At 57.4% G+C, this 24,142-nt stretch overlaps 1 protein-coding gene across 7 annotated transcripts in view; it reads left to right on the top strand.

Moving 5' to 3' along the window:
- Positions 1–24,142, top strand: part of BCOR (BCL6 corepressor) — an 83,282-nt gene that overhangs the window by 56,973 nt on the left and 2,167 nt on the right. For 4 of the 7 annotated variants that reach the window (XM_062183316.1, XM_062183315.1, XM_062183314.1 and 1 more), the window contains exons 2-14: positions 2,316–2,441; positions 3,725–3,803; positions 4,528–7,374; positions 8,024–8,077; positions 8,554–8,740; positions 13,913–14,173; positions 14,496–14,840; positions 15,306–15,631; positions 15,852–16,109; positions 21,453–21,619; positions 22,597–22,742; positions 23,415–23,492; positions 23,693–23,849. In XM_062183316.1, coding sequence (XP_062039300.1) covers positions 2,356–2,441; positions 3,725–3,803; positions 4,528–7,374; positions 8,024–8,077; positions 8,554–8,740; positions 13,913–14,173; positions 14,496–14,840; positions 15,306–15,631; positions 15,852–16,109; positions 21,453–21,619; positions 22,597–22,742; positions 23,415–23,492; positions 23,693–23,849 — 4,991 coding nt within the window. In that variant the 5' untranslated portion in view covers positions 2,316–2,355. The remainder of the gene's footprint in view (positions 1–2,315; positions 2,442–3,724; positions 3,804–4,527; positions 7,375–8,023; positions 8,078–8,553; positions 8,741–13,912; positions 14,174–14,495; positions 14,841–15,305; positions 15,632–15,851; positions 16,110–21,452; positions 21,620–22,596; positions 22,743–23,414; positions 23,493–23,692; positions 23,850–24,142) is intronic. The other 3 variants (XM_062183319.1, XM_062183318.1, XM_062183320.1) reach the window with 3 other exon arrangements.

Consider the following 24,142-nt stretch of genomic DNA (forward strand, 5'->3'; position numbering starts at 1 on the left):
TGTGTGTAGTCCACAGCAGGCTCCTACAGGGCAGCCTCCTGGTGCCCCAGCCCCCTTCCTGCTCCCCAAACACACAGATGACACTGAGCCCGCTCCTGGCCACAACTCTCCAGCTGACCCTGTGCGTGTCGCGGCTCTTCTTTCTGATGGCTGCTCTCACTGACCTGTGCGGCAGGACTAGGGAAAGCCCCAAAGGGCGAAGGCTGGGCTAGCCCCCGGCGGTCCCGGGTGCCACTCCACTCCATCCGCCTTTCCACCGAGTGCCCGGCGCCTCTGTGAGGGAGCCGGGGACTAGGTTAGGGTGATTGTCCCAGGAGCTCCTTTTTCACCAGGTGGCTCCTAAAGGAGGCGTGTGGGAGGCAGCTTGCTTGAAGGGGAGGCTAGGATGTGAGAACCACGCAGCCGGGAGCTCGCAGTGTCTTAGGCACCTGCTTCTTTGAGCCTCATTTCTTTGCTTGGTAGTTGGATGGAATGACGTGGCGTGGCCTCACAGCCGCCACCCAATAACCAGGACACAGCACCAAGGGCTGAAGCTCCACCTTGTCTGAGGCGACCAGCCAGGTCTTCCTCTGGTTAGGGGGGATGGCAGGGGCTGGGGAGGGCGCACTCGATGATGGTGCCTCGTGGTGTGGCCTTCTCCACTTGCCTTCTCCCCCCACGCCCGAGGCAGTCTTTGGGGCGCCCTGGCCAGCCCCCCTGGGAAGCCCTCTGTGTGTCTACAGACTTTTCCGACGCCCAGCACGCCTCATGCAGATTACTGCCTCTTCCCCGGGCCCCCTTCCGGCTCTTCCAGTTTCATTGTTGAGCTCTAACTGTGCGTGTGGATTTTCATTAACAGCCGGTGTTCTACGGTTGGGGGCGGCGGGGTGGGGTGGGGGGTGCGGGTGGACCCAAGACCTAGAGAGGCCTCAGTGCTCCCAGGTGCTTCCCGACCCCGACCCGACCCCCACCCGCAGTCGAGTCCCTCCCTGCCACGGCCTGGTTGTCTCCAACCCAGCGACCCGCCAGTCTGCTAAAGTGTAAAAGCAAGCATTTGCATATTTTTTTTTCCCTGCTAACAAAGGAAATGTGTCGACTTCGGGAACATTTGGGCTTTCGGAAACTGTGTGGGTGGGTGTGTGAGGGAGGAGAAAGACAAGTTCCCCTGATGATCCGCACGCCTATTATTTCACACTCCTCGCGGGGTTGGGTCCCGTGGAAAAATGCCGCGGCCAGATCCCAGCCAGGGGAGACAGGAGATGTGTTTGTGAGCAGGGAGTTGCCCAGGGCCATGGGTCCCAGGCATTAAAGGCTCCCCTACTTATTAACCCAGCATTTAACAGCAGGATATGGGCTGAAGCGCAGTCAAAAGAAACAGCTCACCCTCCAAAGAGCAATTAAAATCCTGCACGAGGATAAATCACGCGCCGTGATAATCCTGTTAATAAAATGCAGCTTGTCCTGACCCTTCACTCATGCAGCAAACTAGAATGTGATGTGGGTGGGGGTGGTGGGCAGGGAAGGTAAGGGGGGGGTGGTCTGGGCTCCTCTGCCTCCGCAGCCTCCCCCTCCCAGGAGCTGGGAAATGGGTGGCTTTTGCCTGCTCCGGCTCCAAGCCCATCAGCCTGGGCTGCTAACACTCGCTCTGCTCGCTAATGATTTCTTGTCCCCAGCGAGCAGGCGTCATTGAATTACTCAGCCACCTCCCTCTGCAGCTCCCAGGCAAAACTACCCGGGGAAGGTGCTTAATCTCATCGAGACCCCGGTGGGGCAGCTCAGCAGCCCACCGACTCTTTTTTTGTTGTTTTGTTTGTTTGGGTTTTTTTTTTTTTCTTCTCACCCTCTATCTGCAAGTTGCACGGACAGCAGCCTTGGCAATTCAGCCTTGGAAGCGCATTATAGTGTGAGCCCTGGACGCGCCTCAGTGGGTGCCTCTGCCAGCAACCCACTGCCCTGTGCCAGAGGTCCCTGGACCGACCGTGGCCACCCATTCTCCCCGCCGAATAGTCTGCCTCCAAGGGACAAGGATGAGTGGCTTTCTCCTTGGCCACTAAGCACTTTAAAGGCTGTGTGCTGTGACTGGGATGGGCTGCGGGTTTGGCTTTAAAACCCCTCCCCCACTCCCCCCCCCCCACCGCCGCCAAGGAAGCTGCATTGCTCACCTGCTTGGGGGGGGGGGGCAAGTGTGTACTGCACACCTGTGGGCCCTCAAGCCCCGTGTGCCTTCCTCAGGCTGTGTCTGGGACAAATTGCCTAGTTGCCTGGCTGTTCACAGCTCTCCTTTATTCAACCTCGTGGGTTTTGTCCCCCCCCCCCCCCCTTTCTTTTTGAAACAGAATAGACGCTTAGCGCGAAGCTGCCATCCAAGAAGGAGACATGCTCTCAGCAACCCCCCTGTATGGGAACGTTCACAGCTGGATGAGCAGCGAGCGGGTCCGCATGTGTGGGACCAGCGAAGACAGGTAAATGTGCCTGCCTGGGCCAGCTCCCTGGAAGGCGGCCTGTTCCCGAGCAGACCCCTGCTCTGACACCCCCTCACCTTTCCACGGCCAGCAGGGGCCCCGAGGGGGTGGGGGAGAAGGAGCCCCTGCTAGCTGGTGGCCCTTGATTTACAGGTTTAACAGGCACCCCGGCTCAGCGAAGCATCGCCGCCCTTTAAAAGATTAGCCCCTAAAGCGGCCTTTCAGTGCGCTTTCGTGCTTAATTTATTATTTCATATTTATGAAGGAGAATTAATCCCAGTCTATATGCTGCTTTAACTCTAAATGTCAGCAGTGCGGGCCCAGGTGGATCTGCATTCGATGTGCTTTTAAAACAAATAGTTTGCTCAGTAATAAGCGGGGGAGCTAGCCACCCTTCTCTCCACGCAAGCCCAGGGTGTCTGGTCCCTTCTCGCAGCGCCGCCGGCTCTGCAGCGCTTGTGGAGTGGGGGCGGGGGTAGAGCAAGCAAGCCACAGATGATTGAAGCCACTCTTTGGGGTCATGATGAAACTTTTCCTCTGCTGCTTGTCAGCGATTGGATCCTGGGGATTTGGAAGTTGGCACCAAGCGCCGTCTTTATCGACGCTCTCTGATAACAAGTCCCAGGGCAGCCGCAGCAGCCTGGCACAGATGTGCAGCTTCCTCCGCAGCCTGGAGCAGCTGACATTTGTATGATAGTAGTGCCCCCCCCCCCCCGGTCATTTGATAAAGGCAGTCAAATATGACTTCATTATCACCATGGCAACCCGTTTCGGAGGACATGGTCCCTAACTTTGTTGGGGGGAAAAGTTTTGAAAGCCTCCCCTCCCGGGTAACACCAAAGTGCTTGGGTGCCCAGCCCCAGACTCTGACAGCCTTCTAGCCCCGGTTGGCTCTTTGGCCACTCATCCCGCCCTCTGGGACGCTTACAAGGACCGGCCAGGACAGCAGCGCTCACATGGGCCTGTTCGGTCTCTAGAGGAAAAAGATGTGCATGTGTGCATGAGATGGTTGCGCCGGAAGTTCAGGCTTAGGCACCTAGGGGATGTGTCTGTGCTTCCTGTGCCCCCAGGCCCTGTCTTTTCTTTGCTTTCCTGGGTCAAGGCGAATCACCATTTGGGGCACTTTTCCATATGCCCCACTCACCGCTGGGGTGGGCGAGGGACAGTTGAAAATACGGGGCTGGTAGCAGCAAACGGCCTGTTCCGGGCGCGGCTCTCTGAAGGGCGCGTTCCCGGATTCAGTGAGGACTGTTTTCATGAAGTCTCCGTGTCCTTTTCAACAGGAAAATTCCTGTAAATGATGGTGATGCTTCAAAAGCCAGATTGGAACTGAGGGAAGAGAATCCCTTGAACCACAACGTGGTAAGCGATTAATAGCTTCTGTTGCTGTGATATCAGTGATCTGTAATCAATCGTGCATTAATTTGCATGTCATTAAAGGGGGGGCAGCTTCTAGGGCAGGGCCAGGGAGACAGCCTGTGTTGTGCTGCAGGACAAGGCTCCTGGCGCCACTCCTCCTGTCCTGATCTTTTAGTGGCACACTGGCCCCGTCTGTCCCGTCCCCCAGTGACTGGTGGCTTGTGGCTGCCTGTTCTTTGGGAAGCTTCGTGCCACCTCGCTGCTCTCAGCTGGATAAATTCCCAGCTTCCACGGAGCCCCTTCGGGTTTACCTTTCCAGTAAAATATGAAACACAGGGCTTGTCTCTCCAGGCACCAGGGAGAGGAAGTCAAAAGACGCAACCACAGTTTGACCCCTGGCCTGTGTATTGATTTAGCAACGAGCCAGCTAAAAAGCCCTCCGTTCCTGTGGTCCCAAGGAGGACTGTTTCTTGTTCCATTAAAAGCTGCCTTCCTGGGTGTGGGGAAAGCGAGGTGAAGTCTCCCTGTCCTCCCCCTCCCCAGCCCTGGCCTCAGCCCCAGCAGGCCCCGGCTGTGTTGGCTCTCGCCTTGGAGCGAGGACTTTTTGCTGAGAAAGTGGATGTTCCAGCGTTAATAGATGCCTCAGTTCAGCCTGTGGGCCTGGAGGCTGAGGGCTGCCTTGCAGGAGGGCCCCCAGTAATGCACCGTGTCTGTTCTTCCCACCAAGGTGGACACAAGTACGGCCCATCGCATCGATGGCCTGGCCGCGCTGAGCATGGACCGCACGGGCCTGATCCGCGAAGGGCTCCGGGTCCCGGGTAACATCGTCTACTCCAGCTTGTGCGGACTGGGCTCCGAGAAAGGCCGGGACGCTGCCCCCAGCTCCCTCGGTGGCCTGGGCTTCTCTTCCGAAAGAAACCCAGAGATGCAGTTCAAACCGAACACGCCCGAGACGGTGGAGGTGGCCGCCGTCTCCGGGAAACCCCCCAATGGCTTCAGTGCTATCTACAAAACCCCACCTGGAATACAAAAAAGTGCCGTGGCCCCCGCGGAGACACTGGGCCTGGACAGGCCCGCCGGCGACAAGCAGAGCTCGCTTAACATCAATGGTGCTAGTTACCTGCGGCTGCCCTGGGTCAATCCTTACATGGACGGAGCCACGCCAGCCATCTACCCTTTCCTCGACTCGCCAAATAAGTATTCATTGAACATGTACAAGGCCTTGCTACCTCAGCAGTCCTACAGCCTGGCACAGCCGCTGTATTCTCCAGTCTGCACCAACGGGGAGCGCTTCCTCTACCTGCCGCCGCCTCACTACGTCAGCCCCCACATCCCGTCGTCCCTGGCCTCCCCCATGAGGCTCTCGACCCCTTCGGCCTCGCCTGCCATGCCACCGCTGGTCCACTGCGCAGACAAAAGCCTCTCGTGGAAGATGGGCGTGAGCCCGGGGAACCCCGTCGACTCCCACGCCTACCCCCACATCCAGAACAGCAAGCAACCAAGGGTGCCCTCTGCCAAGGCGGTCAGCAGTGGCCTGCCAGGGGACGCGGCCCTCCTGCTGCCGCCCTCGCCGCGGCCCTCGCCCCGCCTCCACCTGCCCACGCAGCCGGCTGCGGATACCTACTCCGACTTTCACAAACATTATGGCAGGATCTCCACCTCGCCATCGGTCACCCTGTCGAAGCCATACATGACAGTCAGCAGCGAGTTCCCCGCGGCCAGGCTGTCGGGCGGCAAGTATCCCAAGGCCCCCGAAGGCAGCGAAGGTGCCCCGTCGGTGCCCGGGCACCCCCGGAAGACGGCAACGGTTCAGGACAGGAAAGATGGCGGCTCACCTCCCCTGTTGGAGAAGCAGACCGTTACCAAAGACGTCACCGACAAGCCACTGGACTTGTCCTCGAAAGTGGTGGATGTAGATGCTTCCAAAGCCGACCACATGAAAAAGATGGCCCCCACGGTCCTGGTTCATAGCAGGGCTGGAAGTGGCTTAGTGCTCTCCGGAAGTGACATCCCAAAAGAAACATTATCTCCTCCGGGAAGCGGCTGTGCTATCTATAGATCTGAAATCATTAGCACAGCTCCCTCGTCCTGGGTGGTGCCTGGGCCAAGTCCCAGCGAGGAGAACAGCAGCAAAAGCGTGACACTGAAAAACAAGACGCTGGACTGGGCCATCCCACAGCAACGGAGCTCGTCCTGTCCTCGCATGGGTGGCACCGAGGCCGTCGTGGCCAGCGTCTCGGGCTCCCTGCCGAGCACGGGCCGTCCAGCCTCCGCGTCGCCAGCCCCCAATGCCAACACCGACGGCACCAAGACTAGCAGGAGCTCCGTGGACACCACGCCATCTGTCATTCAGCACGTGGGCCAGCCCCCGACCACCCCTGCCAAGCACAGTGGCAGCGCCAGCAGCAAGGGCACCAAAGCGAGCAACCCAGAACCAAGTTTCAAAGCGAGCGAGAATGGTCTCCCACCGAGCTCCATCTTCTTGTCTCCAAACGAGGCCTTCCGGTCGCCACCGATCCCCTACCCCAGGAGTTACCTCCCTTACCCGGCGCCTGAGGGGATCGCCATCAGTCCCCTGTCCTTACATGGCAAAGGACCTGTCTACCCTCACCCAGTTCTGTTACCGAATGGCAGTCTCTTTCCTGGGCACCTGGCCCCAAAGCCTGGACTGCCCTACGGGCTGCCCACGGGCCGGCCAGAATTTGTGACCTACCAGGATGCCCTGGGGCTGGGCATGGTACACCCCATGCTGATCCCGCACACGCCCATAGAGATCGCGAAAGAGGAGAAAGCCGAAAGGAGGTCCCGGTCCCACGAGAGAGCCCGATACGAGGACCCAACGCTCCGCAGCCGGTTTTCTGAGATGTTGGAAGCTAGCAGCACCAAGCTCCACCCAGAAGCTCCCAGCGACAAGAACCTGAAGGCCAACCCCAGCTGGAGTCAAGGCAAGACCGTTGGCAAAAGCGACAAGCTGGTCTACGTCGACCTGCTCCGAGAAGAAGCAGACACCAAGGCCGAGCCGAACGCGGCCAAGGCCGGCTTCGCTGCCGAGAGTGTGGGCCAGAGTGCGGAGCCCGCCAAGCCGCCGCCGGACCCGGCTCTGCAGCCGCATCGGGACTTCATCGCCCTGCGAGAGGACTTGGGGCGGATCGGAGACTTCCATGACACTTACACTTTCAAGCAGGCGCCGGGCCAGCCGGTGTTCAGCATAAACAAAGACGCTGTGGCAGTGGGCACCAACAAGGAGAACCTCGGGGTGCCAGCATCCACTCCCTTCCTGGAGCCCACCCTGGGGAGCGACAGCCCTGCGGTGGCTTTCGGGAAAGCCCAAGAGGACCCCAAACCATTTTGCGTGGGCAGTGCCCCTCCGAGCGTGGACGTTGCCCCCTCCTATACCAAAGATGGAGCTGATGAGACAGAACCTAGTGATGGCAAAGTTCTGAAACCGAAGCCATCGAAGCTGGCGAAGCGAATCGCCAACTCGGCGGGTTATGTGGGTGATCGCTTCAAGTGCGTCACCACCGAACTGTACGCGGATTCCAGTCAGCTTAGCCGGGAGCAGCGGGCACTGCAGGTGAGCCCACCGTGCGGATTTCAGTTAACTGGAGGAGGGTTGCGGGAGTGTGGTAGGGCAAGGCACCAGGCAGATGCGAATGAGGTGTTATGGCAGTTGGCATGTATGCCACGTGTCCAGTAAGGGGACCTGAGTGGTGGCACGCTTAGGAGGCGGTCCGTGTGTCTGGATACTTGCAGTGACGCTGTATGTAGATTATGCGAGAACCTCGCGCACATGCTGATGCCAGTTTTAATGATCATGAAAGGTATCTAGAGATGCATGGCGTTTACCTATTAATTGCTTTGATTTCTCTGCCTGTAAGATAGCAGATAGTTGCAGAAGTGTTGCTTAGAATGCCTTACTTGATATTTGGTGCAGTGTAGCGGCCGCATGTCTGTGGGAATCGTGTGCAATTTTGTCACCGAAAGAGACAGAGACAGAGAGAGAGAGAGAGAAAAGCTCAATTAAAGGGATAGAGTATGTGTTTAATTTGCTGGTGAATTGTGATAGATGTTGTGCAGGAATTTCCTTTAAGATATTTTAGCTTTAATTAAAAGATGAATGAAGCCAAATTGTTTTGCAATGTTAAGAAAAAAATTGGTTTTTGCTTATAAAAATGGATGAAGTTATCTAAATGATCCATTGAGTGCCCATTTTAATTACATAGATGGAAGGATTACAAGAGGACAGTATTTTATGTCTACCCGCTGCTTTCTGTGAGGTCAGTTCTTCAAATTTTTATTACTAGAATCTTACATAAACCTTTTGAGTTAAATTTCATTTCCAAATATACAAAGGGAAGTTTGTGGGCCATGGTCGTCTTTATTCATTGTGCATTTGTTTCTTTTCTGTTGTGTTGTTGTGCTGTTCCCTTTGCGTTGTGTTTCTGTTGTGTTTTTACTTATCTGCGAGAGAAAATGTCTGTCTGTATGTGGCTATGCATACACACCGCGTAGATAATTATATCCGTATGACGTCATAAGTAAACAATGTGTGGCTACTTACATAGAGATGCTCTTAAATTTTATCTTTAAGCTCTAAATATGTGAGTCGTATCTTAAATTGTGGTTGGTTTTGGGCAAACTTTTTTCTCTGAAATGCTTTCCTTTAAGGTAAGACAAATTGAGCTCGCTTTTATGGTAAGGTGTTGTTTTGTTGTTGTCGTTGTTTTTTTTTTCATCTCCATTCTCTTTCTAGCGTGCAATGATGCGCTTCTCAGAATTGGAGATGAAAGAGAGAGAATGTGGCCACCCAGCAACCAAAGACACCGAGGTGTCCAAATTCAGTCCAGCCGACTGGGACAGGTTGAAAGGAAGTCAGGACAGAAAGCCCAAGTCTGTCGCCCTGGAGGAGGCCATTGCCGACCAGAATGACAACGAGAGATGTAAGTAAACCCAAGCGGCTGGCCTGGGGGTGTGGTGTGGGTGAACACAGGGCGAGCGCACTTCCCGGCGCCAGGGTGGGAGGGAGGCTCTGCGGTCCACTTGGTGGCTGCCCGGAGCCGGGGGCTTGCTCCTGTTAGCCGTCTGTGTGTTGGGACACTGTGGCAGCTTTGGGGTGAGGCACCTGGGAAGGCTGCCTTTGTGGAGACACCTGTCTCCTTCCAGAGAAGTGCCGGTGCCGTGCCTGGGGACGGTTCCACACAGTACAGCGCCCGAGCTGTTCTGCTTTGGAGCAGGGCATGGCACCTCCCAGCCATGTCCTGCACACCCCACCCCACCCCACCCCCGGCTGCCACCCGGTGACCTACGAAGGTGTAGGCTTGATTGAAGTGGCGTGAGGGCACTGTCAAGATGAGAATGGTTGCTCGCGGTGGCTGCTCTTTTGCCATCATTGGCGACAGTCCCACAGAGCGTGGCTCTTTGCACGGGGCCCGAGAGCGACTCACATCCTGGAAGCGAAATGTGTAGGGAAGGCGAGGGCCTTCCTCGGGTCACCCTTCCGCCCCTAGTAGCTGGTCCCCGCTGGGGTTGACCTTGGGATCTCCCCCAGGATGAGCTGTGTTGGAAGCAAGAGGAAAATGTCTGTCTTCCTTTCTCGAAAGTGCTTGCTGGGTTGCTTGAGCCTCAGAAAGCTCAAATTTGGGTGTCGGTGCGTGTGGAGCAGGCAAGAGCAGGTACCAAACCCTCCCGAGACAGGACAGTGAGAGGTGTGGGGCGTGTGTGAGAGCTCGGTGCCCTTGACCATGGAAGGTTTGGCATTCCCTGCGCAGTTCCCCCGTGCCCGTGGAGTTTGGGGCAAAACTGGTCAGCCCTGTCCGTCCCCCCGCCTCCAGTTCATCCCCAAGCTCTGGGTACGTTGTGCGGTAGTTCCAAGAAAGGTGGTCTGTGTTGCTGCTTCGGAGGGCCTCACCCACTTAGCAGAGTCCCCTCAACCGCGTGCACTGGCTGGCGCAAACTTCTCATGGGAGAGGCTGCAGAGAAAGCCTTCCTCCTGGCTGGCGCTCAGCTCCCCTTCCCGCGTGCCAGGTGCAGTGGGCTCTTGGCAAGGGTTCCTAGACCTGGCAGAGGTGGGCACCGCTTCTAGAAGAGAGGGGCCACCTTTGCTCTGAGGGAAAGGGAGGCTGCAGGAAGGGGGCCCAGGAGCTCAGCCAGCTTCAAGCCTGTGGGCCTTTTTTTCCGGTTTTCAAATGACACGCCCAGACTTCCGGCCAGCTGGCTAGCCACCGTGTGCATCTTCAAATCTGATTGGCCTCACCTGTGCCTTCCTCCCAGGGACGGTCCTGTTCTTCTGTGCCAAACGGAGAGCTCCATGTGACAGTGGGGAGCAGGGTCTGAGCCCCAGGAGACCCAGAAGGGCCTCCCATGACCCCTTGGGGCTTCTGACCAGGGCCCAGTGAGCCTGAGAGCGGTACATCCCCACTGAGTGTGTGATCAGCCATGGCGCTGAGCGCGGGTGGCGGGGGAGGGGAGGCAAGGGCTGGCCTTTAAACGGGAGGTGGGTCAGACCTTTCTAGAGACTCGTGGCTTGCAGTTGATCGAGGAGAGTGCCCGTAGAGTTGTTGTCCAAGCAGGTGTTGCATCCACTCAGCTGCAAAATTCACTTGGCCTTCCGTTCATGGCCCTTCCCCCACCCCCGGCCCTGCTCCGGAAGGGGCTCTTCGGTTCTCTTCTCATGGGTTTCATGGTGGCCAAAGACCCAAGCTCTGATCATCCAGGGGCTGAGGTGGGCAGGGCATCGCTGGCTTCTGAGACAGCGGCGGGGAGTCGGGGAGGGTGCCTTTAAGAAAAGGGAATTAACCTGGAAGCCGCGGTCAGGGCTCTGCTTTCCTCTTTATGGCAGCCTGGGCGACTGGGTAAAGTTTTCGTTGTAGAAACTGGACAGATGCATTAGGAGTCTCCTGAAAGTTGAAGGCTCATTGGTAGGAGGACGGGACACGGAGGCACTGGGCCCTTCCTCCCTGGCCATGGGTGACCTGCTCCATGGCACTGTCCTGGGGAACTGAAGGGCCTCGTGGCACCTGGTGGCTCAGGAAAGTTCCCGTCCCGGAGAGCGCGTGCACGCCTTCCTTGTGAGCTGCTCTGGGGTTGAGAGCCGAGAGATGGCTCATGTCTTTGCTGTAGGCGACGCAGGTTGTAACAAGGCCAGGCTCTGCGGGAGGTGGTACAGTCACCGCTGAGGGACTTGACCTCTTGGGCAAGTCTCAGTACTCTCCCATCTCGTTTAGGGCTCGTTGGGCATGGTTGCCTTAGTGGTGAGGTTGCTTTGTTGCCAGGGTGACCTGTAAATGTCGCCATGGCGATGCATCAGTGAGGTGGTGCTGTGGCACAACCATGATAGATTATAAGATGTGTGTGTTGAGTCATCTGACCATGCTACAGGGAGCAAGCAAGTGTTAAAACCGCCGGCCGCGTGGCTCTGTTCATGCCTGCCTACATTGAGTTAGCATGTGGCTTGTCACCTTCAGAAGGGCCGACAGGGAGCAGTGATGGAGAAGTCTGATGCTTAGAACCTACCTCCTTCGCCGCGAGGCTAATCCACTAGGTAGTGGTTGGAGGAGGTCCAAGGTGACGTGCAGGGCTATGACACAGAGCCCGTTCCCCGTGGCTGGTGGCAATCAAGCTAGGGGGGATGGGTTCTTCAGGTTATTGCTTGGCCCATGAACTGTCACCCCTCTACCCCTCATGAAGGTCTTCACCAAGGCAATCAGAGGCTTGGAGGTTGGGGAAAGGGATAGACGGAGGTGAGTGGGTAGGTGCGGTTCCAGGGAGCCTCAGAGGTCACCGTGCTGTTCTGTGGGCAGAAGGTGTGGGCAGTTTTGGTAGAAGGTTGGGTGAGTTATTAACTCAACTTCACTATCAGGAAGCCCGCAATGGGAGTGAGCACGTGGAAGGAAAACCTTCTCCCCGAAAAACATGTCTTAGGGGGCGGAAGCTGTTAAAGACACCAGTGCCTGGGGGCTGACGCTGTGGCTCAGTGGGTTAAGCCATGGCCTGCAGCACAGGCATCCTGTATGGGTGCCGCTTTGAGTTGTGGCTGCTCCACTTCCAATGCAGCTCCCTGCTAATGCACCTGGGAGAGCAGGGGAGGGTGGCTCCTGGCTTTGGCCTGGCTCAGCCATGGCCATTGCATTCATTTGGGGCGTGAACCAGCAGATGGAAGATCTCTTCTTCTCTGTACCTCTGCTCTCAAATAAATAAATAAATCTTTAGAAAACAAACAAACAAAACCCCACTAGTGACTATAGGAGACCTGGAGTTCAAGTGTAAGGTGTGGAGGTCGAATCCAAAGCATTCAGGGCGGGGAGATTTCTTCCTTCATCTGCTGGGGGAGAGAACTGGTGTGAGAAAGGTGCCAGGGTGGAGCGCGGCTCAGCTATTGTCTCTGATTGGGACACAGTGCAGCCACCTCTGCTTTGACGCCTACCTAAAGGGTTGGAGGTGGTTGGCTTCAAGAGTTTCAAATGCTGGGGTTACAAGTTCGAGCTGGCCTCAGGATCTCGGCAGCCTTTGGATAACTGTATCAGGCTTTCTCTGGACTGGGCACAGCTCATGTGTACCAAGGCTGCCCCTCGGGGCACAGCTCGCAGACCCGTTTGACAGCTGAGAAGGGGCTGCCCTTACCAGGGTGGCCAAGCCCGGGCCAGCGGCTGTGTTGTCAGATCCCTTCTGAAAGCAGGGACCAGAGTTGGGGAGTCTGCGGCTTGCCGAGCCTGCTGGTAGTACTGTGTCGTGCCATGGCGGGGGGTGGGGGGTGGGGTGGGGTCTGGCTGCCCAGTCCCGGGCTCAGCTCTGCCAGTCCATACGGCGTACCACCGCGAGAGTAGACGCAGCCCATCTGGCCTGCCTTGGGAGGTACGCCCTCGGAGAGGGGGCTGAGTGGGGCCAGCCCTGCCCGCGTGCAGCTTGCGCCCATAGCCAGCTGGCACTGGAATGCCCCCAGAAGGCTGGCGAGGAACTGCGGCGGGCTGGTCAGGAGGACAAGCCCTCTTGGAAGTGGGCCGGTGAAAGGGAGTCTTGTCATTTCATCTAGAAACCGACTTGTGCCTCTCAGCTCCGTGCTACCAAAATCCCAGACTCACAGCCCTGGGGAGGTGCCGGCTCGTTTCAGTGGGCCAAGGGCAAACACCTTAGCTTTAATGGTGGTCGTTCTGTTGTTATCGTTTGTATTTTATTGCGGATCAGGAAAAAAAAAGATGTGGCAGGAAAGCAGTCCACAAGCTGTTGGGCTCTTGCTGATACTGGGTTGAGCCCCACCCCCACCCCGCAGGCCAGTAAGCAGACGGGGAGGTGGGGGTGGACACAGACAGAGGCAATCCTGGGGCTGTCTCGGGCAGCTTCCAGAGTGCTGATCTGGCTAGGACAACGTCAGCCAGGGACTGGGGGAGAGGAGTGCCTTGTGTGAAGCCTGCCTGTGCGGAGGAGGCGTGCCATGGGGCCACTCCTTGACTACAGCAACATGCCTTTGCCACCGCGCCTGTGCAGCCACGAGACTGAGCTCTTTGAAGTTGCCTCTGAACTTGGGCTAGGAAAGCTTGCCTTTGGCTTTGCCCAGCACCCTGGGCCTGTGCACGTCCTCTGGCACTGTCGTCTCCCATGGGTCTGTCTTCATCACCTCCCCTGCTGACCCAAGTGAATTTGGGTGCTGTCTCTTCTGGGGATGGCATTTGGCGGGGAGAGGTATTTGGTCTCTATTACATCAACCTTCCATCTCTTTCAAAATGTTCCCATAGAGATTATTTAGCAGGCAGCCCTGGCTTGGTTGAACCTTGCCACTGAAACATCCGGGTATGCTGCTTAAAAGTTTGCGCAGGCACCCATGTCTGCAAGGGCATTTCCTAGGGTGTAAAAAGTTTGCGAGATGCGTGCAATTGCTTTTCTCCGCTCTGCATTTTCCCGTGAGCTGCTTGAAGAGCCGCCACAGAAAGGGCCAGAGAGTGGTGTGAGTGTGGCCCTGTTGCGCCACCAGTGTGTGAGCACCCCCGTCTCCACAAAAGGCCCGCCGTGCGGCCACTGCACGTGACCTGGTGGCTGCACTTGTGCCCCAAACCCCTGCCTTCTCAACGGGACTGCTTTGGCCCCTGGCTCAATGCATTGTTTTCAACCCCTCTGCGCAGGCGAGTTTAGTGCAGGAAACAAACACGATCCCTTTGAAGCCCCAGAGGACAAAGATCTTCCTGTGGAGAAGTACTTCGCCGAGAGGCCACCTGCCAGCGAGCCGCCCGCACACCAGGCGGCCACGGACATGCCGCACAGCCCCACTGTCCGGCTGGACCGGAAGCGCCGAGTCTCGGGTGACAGCAGCCACACCGAGACGGCTGCGGAAGAACTGCCGGAGGACCCTGTGCTGAAAGCCAAGCGGAGACGGCTTTCCAAAGGTGAGCTCGGTAGGCTTTGGCTGCCTGCTGGGGCCTGTGCATGCGGAGGCGCGAGCTGCCCTATAGACAGAGCCGGGGAGGGGGAGCCTTCCCATTCCCATGCCACCTCCGTGAGACCTTCCCCCACCCCCACCTTGGCACCCCACCTCACCCCCCCCCCCCATCCTGGGACAGGCACTCAGATGTGGTCCTAGACAAGCAGGTGACCTGCTGAGGCAGAGAGGCGGTCACCTCCCCCCCTCCCCCCCAGTAGTGATGTGTAAGACAGTTTGTTCCCCGCCCAGGGGGCTTGGTGATTAATTTGTAGTTATTTCTCCATTAGATGACTGGCCCGAGAGGGGAATGACAAACAGTTCCTCTAACCACTTAGAAGACCCACATTATAGTGAGCTGACCAACCTGAAGGTGTGTATTGAATTAACAGGGCTCCATCCTAAAAAGCAACGCCACTTGCTGCACCTTAGAGAACGGTGGGAGCAGCAGGTGTCGGCCGCAGAGAATAAGGGTGCCCGGCAAAGCAGGAAGGAAGTGACCCAGGCACTTCCATCTGAAGTCACCATCCAGGGGAATGACATCAGCGAAGAGAAAGCCAGCAGGAAAAGGACAGAGGCCAAGGGCAACCGAAGCTGGTCCGAGGAGTCCCTTAAGTCCAGTGACAATGAGCAAGGTACGGAAAGGCTGCCGGGAGGGGCCCTGCGGATGTGGCTGGCAGGACTACTTCACCCCCTCCCCTGGGGAGGCGGAAGCCTGACTTTTCCCAGGCTGCCCCTCATCCCTGCCTGAGGCTGGACCGGAAGGCAAGGCCGTGCGGCCCCCGGGGGCCTTGCCTGCATCCTCATTCCAGTCTCTGGCTGCCTGCAGGTGCTGGGGCCCCGGGCACCCGAGCTGGCTACGCTGCCCTCGCTTGTGGCCTCTTGTCGTGGCCCTTGGCTGAAGAAGCCTACCGCTTGGCATTTTGTGGGTGATCAGGGGCTGATGAAAATATTCACGCTTGGGAAGGATAATTGGTGCATCTTTAACACCTGAAGCCGCGGCAGGGCTGGGCGCGGACAATGGGCTTTCCTTTGGGGCCCCTTCCTGCTGCAACCCTGTAACGCCTGCTTCTTACCCGCCCCCCTCCTTCCGCATCCAGGCCTGCCAGCCTTCTCCAGCTCTCCGCCCAGGACGAGCCTCTCATCCACCAATGCAAGCGGGAAAAAGCAGGCCCAGCCAAGCTGCACGCCAGCCTCCAGGCTGCCTGCCAGACAGCCGAGACTTAAAGAGAGCCCGAAGCCAGATGTGCTGTGCACAGACGAAGACGAAGGCTGCCCCGCGGCCTCTCTGCTGCAGAAATACCCGGACCACAGCGAGAAGCCATCCGGCAAGAGGCTATGCAAAACCAAGCACCTCATACCTCAGGAGCCCAGGCGGGGCTTGGCGCTGCCCGGGGACTACTATGTGGACAACGCCGACGGCAAGGTACACCCTCCCCCCTCCCCCCCCCGCCCTGCCGCGTGCGCCCTCCCCTCCCGGGCACACCACGCCCCAGCTTGTACCCCTGCCCTCCTTTGACAGCCCCATCCCACCCCACTCCCCACCACGTGGACCTTGATCCACGAAGGCGGCGGCAGTAGGCAAAAGGGGCAGGTGTTGAAAGGGCTGTGGCCTTGACTGTGGGCGTGGCTTGCTTCTCTGATAGATGACCGTGCGGCGTGTCCGAAAGCGGCCCGAGCCCAGTCCGGACTACGATGCATCACCACCAGCCAAGCAGGACCCAAAGCCCTTCGACCGCTTGCAGCAGCTGCTGCCGGCCCCCCAGGCTCCGCAGCTGCCGCGCTCAAGTTCCCCTCAGGAGACCACCCAGTCCCGCCCGATGCCACCGGAAGCACGGAGACTTATTGTCAACAAGAACGCTGGCGAGACCCTCCTGCAGCGGGCTGCCCGGCTGGGCTACGAGGTACGGGGCGGGCAGCCCGGAGCTGGGGGGGGGGGGGGGAGGGGAGGGCATTGGCGAGCAGAGCCCGCCCCCTCGGCATGAGGGCCGGGCTGCTGTGCAGCGGGGTGTTTGTGTGGCCTCACTCTCGCCGCCGCCTCTTTGGTGGCTGGTTCAATCGCGCTGTGAGAAGAAAGGGTTCTCTGATGTTCAGTTCGTGTCCAAGCCGGTAGGCTGCTTCGGCCTCCTCCCGTCTCCATCACTTATCTCTGATACCGAATCGGACATCCGCCAGGGCTTGGCCACTGGGGGAATTTTAATGAGCCCTTCTGGATTCTGCCGAGCAAGGGGCCGGGGAGGGGGGCAGGGAAGAGAAGTTATTAGCTCTATTTGGGGTTGCTTCTGCGGTTCTCTGCTGGTGCCGGGGGAGGGGTGGTTCCAGGGCAGGGAGGTAGGGAGCAGCTGTGCAAGGTCCCACGAGGTACAGGGTCCTGAGGGCAGGTCTCAGTGGTCTCTTTTATTATTAAAGATTTATTTTTTGAAAGGCAGAGAGAGGGGAGACACAGAGAGACAGAGATCTTCCATCCACTGGTTCACTCCCCAAATGCCAGCAATGGCGGGGGCTGGGCCAGACCGAAGCCAGGAGCCAGGAGCTTCATCTGGGTCTCCCACGTGGGTGCAGGGACCCAAGCACTTGGGCCGTTTTCTGTTGCTTTCCCAGACCATTAGCAGGGAGCTGGATTGGAAGCGGGACACCTGGGATTGGAGCCAGCATTTCCTTGTGGGACACTGGTGTGACAAGCTGTGGCTTCACCCGCTGCGCCACAACCTTGGCCCCTGAGTGGTCTAAGACAGAGTGAGGTAGCCCAAGGGGTCAGGAATAGGAGCTCAGGCTTTGCTCCAAACCGGCCGCCACAGCCCTCCCCCCCGCAAGCCGGCTCAGTCCAGTCACTGAGCGCCCTGTGCTCTAAACCAGGATGATCTGGGGTGACTCATCCCAACCTTTCATCCGCTCTGTGCGGTAGGAACCCATGTTAGCCCCTCTTGGATGAGGAGACGGGGTCCCCAAGGGCCACCTGGCTCCCATTGCACTTTTGCAGCAGCTCTCAGCCTCCCTGAGACAGCTTACGCCCTCTGCCCTTGTGCGCCCTCCGCACCATGACCGAGGCCGTTGAACTTGGGATGTAACAGCCCACAGGGCAAAGGCGCTTTTTTCCTGCTGGCACCAATCCTCGGGGAACTGAATGTGGAAAAATAAAACAGCTCGGCCAGCTGCCAGTGGAGGTGGGGAGGAGCACCAGGGCAGTGGCTTAGGTCCGTTGTGCCTTGAGCCCTCCCCGGTTGGCGCTGTTCAGCCACCAGTCTCCCCCTGGCCCAGAGGCCTCCCTGAGTCGTGACCGTGTGGGTAGCGACTTAGAGGTTGGTGGTAGGACAGACCTTTGAAACATTGGCAGGGTGCTTTGCGCGTGCTATTGTTTGTACCAGCATGTCTTGTTTCTGAGATCTCTGGGTTATCTTGGAGAGAACTCTCTGGAAGGATTTGGTCATTAGCTCGGTGACTTGCAGATTAAGTCCAAGTGGCAGCCAGTTGCTTTTCCACAAGCTGAGAGAGCAGCAAGCACCTGGGAGGGGAAGAGGAGGGGCCACGTGGCACGTGCCACATGCCACATGCCACATGTGGGCTCCCAGCAGCAGGGCAGCCAGCTCCACAGGCCTCGGGGGTCTGGCGTGGCCTTTGATCTTGGCGTCATTTCTGCCCATCTCGCCCCTTTGGGAGTGGAGACCTCAGGGGTCGAGGGTGGGCCTTCTAAGGAACCTTTTCCGTTTCGGTGTAAGCCTGAGGCCTGGACCAAGGAGCACTGGATCCAGACTCTATTAGGCTACCAGGTTTTTGAGGCTGGCACGTGAAGCCTACTCCCCACCCCCTTTCAAATGACGCTTTCATGGTGTAAATTTCACCAGGGTATCCCTTTGGGTGCTGAATGCTGTTGACATTGAACTCCACTTTCCAGGAGTTCTTGGTGGGGGGGGGGGGCAGTGTTGGGATAGTGGGCCCTTCAGTCATGGCAGTTGAAATCTTTGAAAATGGGAGGATGGTAAGGCTTTGGTCTCAGGGGTCTCCTGCTTAGCTGGAGAGACGCCTGCGATCGCAAGGCCACCCGGGCTTTGTCAGGGCTTCCTCGGCTTCTTGGTGTCAAGAAGCATCTTCTGTCTTCAGGTCTGAGACAGTCTGCCTGCAAAAGCCAGACGCATGTGAACCGTTCTCCGCCCGCCAAAGAGGCTTCTGTCTCTTAGGCTACAATGCCAGCGTGCATTTAGTGGTGATGGTTACATTTTCTATGAATTGAATAAATCATGTTTTTAAAAAAGTTAATGAGGCATTTAATTAATTAACAATGTCGGGTTTATGGCCTTTATGGTTACATTTTGCGGTTAATGGCATTCAGCTTATAGCCACTTACCAGAGAATTGTCCAACAAAAACAGTTTGATTTTGTTTGGGAATGGGTGGGCTGCCCCTCGAACACTCCCATTTATAGCCCAGAAAATAGACCAGGGATGACACGGAGTGCATGGCCCTTGTCCGTTTTCTTTGCCACGCGCTGTGTTGGTGACAGTGGTTGCCATCCTAAGGAGGCCGTCCGCCTCCCAGCTAGGACCCTCCCGGAAGTACGCTTGACCCCACCAGAGAGGGTCCGAGGGCTGCTGGGTGCGGCTGGATTGCACCCCTCTAGTAGGGGCCCTCGATTGTTGGGTCTGGAGAATCTTCCCGGCAACCCAGGTACCAAAAGGACCTGAGCCACGGTCTAGTACTTTGTGTTAGTTGAACTTGGGGTTTGACTCCTCCGGTCCTCCCTCAGTTTCCCCAAGTATCGAATGCGATCCACGCTCCTCTCCCCTCCTGATGTCTCCCCCTGGGCACCGGGGGAATGAGAAACGCCCCGGCGAACAGAGGGGCTGGCACGGTTGAGCGAGGATACGCCTCTCCGGCCATCCTGGGTGGGGGTGGGGGCGATTTCCCCTTCCGCCCCGATGGCCTTTCATTTCTCGGGTCCCTCAAATCAGCCCTGGTAGCGCTGACGGTTTCCAGGTGAAAGCCATAATTGTCAGAACAAATAAACCTTGGGTTGATAGGACACCAGGCAGGCCGCCGGGATCCGGGTAAATTGATCTGTGCACAGCAGTCGGTGGCGCTCAGAGCTGATCCCGGCGTCACGTGACAGGGGCCTCTCCCTGGCTGGGGCACACAACTCATTAGCTTGCCGCCGTCCACTCGAGTCTGGCTAGTGAGGGCCTGCGAAAAGCGCAACAGCTCCATGCGGTATCCTGGATACGAGCGCTCAGGGCAGGTGGCCTGGGAGCCGCGAGGACTGTGGGCTCTGTGGCAGGTTAGGACCTGAAGGCAGGAACCTTCTCTGGGCATGCCTTCTCTCTTCCTTGGCTTGTTTTGGCCGCGAGCCGCCACACAGGCCTGGAGCAGCTCCCGTCCTTGTTCGCACGCAGGCGGCTGATGGCCTCTCTCTCCCTCCGTCTTCAGAACCTGCTCCATGCTCCTGCGTGGCTTGAGGGACCTTTGTTTAGGTTGAAGCAGATGCGCTGTCAGCAAGAAGAGGTGGGCGTTGTGGCTCTGGTGGGGATGCCCAAGTCCCATATCGGTGTGCCAGGTTCCAGTCCCCGCTTCTAAACTTTATCTCCAGCGTCCTGCTGCTGTATGCTGGGGGCAGCAGCAGACCGGGGCTCAAGTGCTTGTGGGCCCCTGGTCGCTCACATAGGAGACCCTGATGCAGTTGCTGGCTCCTGGCTTCCGCCTGGCCCAGCCCTGGCTGTGGGCAGGCATTTGGGAAGTGAAGCAGGGGATGGACTATCTCTCCCTCCCTCCGTGTGTGTGTGTGTGTGTGTGTGGGTCACTCCCGTCTCCCTTGCTGTTTCCCTGTGGCTCTGCCTTTCAAGCCGGTGAAAATAAACAACGACACAGTAAAGAAAGAGTTGTCACAAAGGGCGTTCCGCCGTGACCCACAGGCGCCCTCGCCGTGTGGCCCACGTGTTGGGCCGCCCACCCACTGGGTAGCCCTGTGCTGCGCCAGACGGGCAGGCTGGTGGTGCAGCATGTTTTCTGATGGCAGATACTGTTCAGTGTGCTTGAAAACTTTCTTAATCAAGGTAATAAAACATGGGAGAAATTACTGCTCTGCTTACTGGGAGCGGTTCACATTAATGTTTTAACAAGCCAAAGAAGGGAGATTAGTAACAGCGATTCCCATGCAAAACTGTTGGCGCAGAGCACGTTCTGCAAGGGGGGAGGGGCGGCCTTGTTTTATTTAGTTCTTGAAGTGTGTCGGTGGCGGTGCGTGGCCTATCAGATTCCTGCCATTAACTCTGCCATTAACTTAAGGCTGTAAGACCGCATTGGATGGATTCGACCCTGAGGGAGGTGGCGAGTGAGGCCAAAATCAGAGAGGGCGGGGATTTGAGGCCTGTCATCTCTTGATGATATATGTGGTTCACAGGGAGCCAGTCTTGAACTTGACTTCACATTCTAACAGAAGCATTGCAGCCCGGGGCTCTCCTCCTTCTAGTCTTTGTTCTTGCTTTATCTGAAAGGCAGGCAGGGAGACAGACACACACACACACACACACACAGATCTCCTATCTGCTGGTTCACTCCCCAGCAGGTGAACCAGGCCAGGCCGCAGCCAGGAGTCTGGAACTCCCGTCTGGGTCTCCCACCTGGGTGGCAGGGACCCAAGCACTTGAGTCATCTTCTGCTGCCTTCCAGGGTAGGCATTAGCAAGAAGAGCCGAGGCTCAGACCAGGCCGGCCAGCGTGAGCCCTGGGCATCCCAAGCAGTGTCTTTACTGCTACCCCAGACTGGCACCTCCTGCCTCTATACCGTACTGTAGGCGTGAGGGCCTGGTTGACCTCTGTCGCTCCTTTCATCTCCCATTGTACAGGAGTAGCCCTCGCTGTTGTCTAAACTTGGGCTGTCACCCCCCCCCCCCACCTGTTGAATGAGCTGATCCAATCAGAACGCGCCCGGGCTGAAGAATGCGCCCTTTGGAATCTTAGGAGCCAGATCCCTATGCGGTCACTGCACCGGCACCGGGCACAGAGTGTGGGTGGCATCCTCGGGAGCCTCTGTTCTCTCCTGAGAGGGAGAGATGGAGGCAGGAGCCGAGCCAGGCGTCCAACAGAGACCTCAGTGATGCGGACTCTCACCAAGCCCTCACCGAGACGTCCACAGCCCACCGGAGCCACCGTGGGCTCTCGGGCTCCAGGGTGTCTGTCTGGGAGAGCAGTGGCAAGGTTCCCCCCTTACAGAACGTCACGGTGCGGTGATCTGATGGTGTTCCCTGTCCTCTCCGCACAGGAAGTTGTCTTGTACTGCCTGGAAAACAAGATTTGCGACGTCAATCATCGGGACAATGCAGGTTACTGTGCCCTACACGAGGCCTGTGCCAGGGGCTGGCTCAACATCGTGCGGCACCTCCTCGAATACGGCGCTGACGTCAACTGCAGTGCCCAGGATGGAACCAGGTCAGTGGTGTGTCCCAGGCTCAGGCACGTGGCTCTCGGGGTATGCGGAGGGGGACCCCGTAAGAAAGGCGCAGAGTCAGCTGCCAGCACACCAGTCTGCGAAATGTCAGAGCCTGCACGGATAGTTGGGAGTGTTGCCTTTTAAGATCCTGGGCTTCCATCATTGCCATCTTTGAAATCTCCGACTTGCCAGGCCCTCCTCTCCTGCTCCCCCCATCCCCCGCAGATGGCTGGCCGCCTGCCCCTCCCCCCACTGCTTCCCTGGCCCTCGCCCTGTCGTTGAGCCTGGTTTATTGGTCTGAGACCCGGGTCTGAGTCAGCGCCAGCATCTTCCTGGTGCTGCTGTCTTCCCAGCAGCCCTGAGAAACACCAGGTAGCTAGGCAGTTTGTCTTTTGACCAAAGTGCAAATGATGGCGAGCAGAGTCCCCAGTCCCCTCCACCTGCGGCCCTCTGCTTCGGGGCCAGAGGGTTGATGACTGATGGCTGTTAGGTCCCGGGGTCAGGTTTGTAGGAGTCTCCACTAATCACCTCCCTTCGCACCTAGTATCTTTGAGAAACAGGCAGCTTTTTTTTTTTTTTTTTAATGGGCTAATAATTGCTGGCTATATTGGCTTCCATATTGATGGCACTCCGCCACCCCCATGAGCTCCCTTCAGATGGTCTGGTGCTGGTTGAAAAATGTTTTCATTTGAGGCTTGAGTTCCTCTTTGGCCTTGGATTTGGACAGATTTGCCTTTGAGAGTGAGGCCAAGAAATAGCACCGTGTAAAGGGTGTAAGTGGTAAATAAAAGAGGAAGTTGTCCCTTGACCTCAGGGCAGTCACCGTGCCTCAGTTTCCCTGTCTGTGCGATGGCAGTGGATAAAGTGCCACGCCCGGCAGGCCCTCGGCGGGGTCCCCGTGTGCTCAGTCAGCAGGGACAGCTTGGGAGGGACACGTGGCCTCCGGAGCTCAGTGCCGCTGTGTGCCTCTTCCTAGGCCTCTGCACGATGCGGTGGAGAACGACCACCTGGAAATCGTCCGCCTGCTGCTTTCTTATGGTGCTGACCCTACCCTTGCTACGTACTCAGGTAGAACCATCATGAAAATGACCCACAGTGAACTAATGGAAAAGTTTTTAACAGGTACGACAAAAGGGCAGCAAGTGGTCTTCCCAAATCAGACCCTTGACCTTTGCATTGGACTGGGCAGAACTCAAAAAGGCTGCAGCGTGCAAGCGCCGCTCCGCGTGGCTGGGGCAGAGGGGCCTTACGCTAGCGAAGCTAACCCAGCTCCTCAGCTTCAGGCTTTCAAAGATCTCCTGAAGTCGTTTGCCTTTTCTGTGGAGGCATCTTTAACTTAGCCCTGGCTCCCGGGTATGCACCTGGCATCTGGGTGAGATGGCTCAAGCTCCCCATACGTGGACTGATCACAGCTGTGTGGGGGTTGCCACAGGACAAAACCGTCTCTAAGCCCCAGGCGCTGTAGAAGCACCAGGTTTTCACGAGTGGCAGGCACCTGCAGTGTTGCAGAAGTGCTACGAAGTCACTGCTGGCCCACCTTTGTGTCCCCTAACTTGAACCTGAACCTGCTGGGAGGGAGAAGGGCTATGCCGATGAACTGCCACTTTGCTTCTGCATGGAAGAGCTAGGCTCTGGTTGGGGTGGGCTAGGTAGACTTGGGGGAGATCCTGCGAGCGCGGGACTTGGAGAATTGTAGCAGCTGGGCATGAGCGTATGGGGGGAAATGCCCCCGCACCCCGATTCCATCACCATTTTCTTCTCACCAGTGGGTTCTATCTTTCCTCTTGCCTCCAGATTACTTAAATGACCTACAAGGTCGCAGTGATGATGACTCCAATGGCTCCTGGGAGTTCTACGGCAGCTCAGTGTGTGGTGAGCAGCATTGTTATTTTGTTTATCAGGGGGAAGCGAATGAGTTGAAATGTTTCTGGTGTGGGTGAGGGGAACCCAGGCTGGGGTGGAGGTGTTAGAAGCTGGGCTCAGTTGGGAAAGAATCTTGTTGTTGTTGACAGCAGCTGAAATCTTGCTGCAGTGCGTACTGATTGCTTCCTCTCTCATTTGTCCTCCGTCAGAGCCAGATGACGAAAGTGGCTATGATGTTTTAGCGAACCCCCCGGGACCTGAAGACCAGGACGAGGACAATGACTCCTATAGTGATGTGTTTGAATTCGAGTTCTCAGACAGCCCCCTCTTACCGTGCTACAATGTTCAGGTGTCCGTCGCTCAGGGGTGAGCATGGCTGGCTGACCACAAGCCGAGCTGCAGGGGCGGGGTGTGTGGGGGGGCGTGGTAGAAATCCCCTTTAGGCAGATGTCAGTGGGTAGGTGAGTCCCCAAATCTTACACGGTGCAGGAGATCCTTTCCACAAAGGGTACATACATATCTGCTTACTTCTACCCCGGGGTGTCCCTTGGCCCATGGGATAAACTTCTCATTGAAAAGGGTATTGAAAGGCCGGCGCCGTGGCTCAACAGGCTAATCCTCCGCCTTGTGTCGCCGGCACACCGGGTTCTAGTCCCGGT

This window comes from Lepus europaeus, chromosome X (assembly GCF_033115175.1).
Source record: "Lepus europaeus isolate LE1 chromosome X, mLepTim1.pri, whole genome shotgun sequence".
In the NCBI taxonomy this organism is placed as follows: Eukaryota; Metazoa; Chordata; class Mammalia; order Lagomorpha; family Leporidae; genus Lepus; species Lepus europaeus.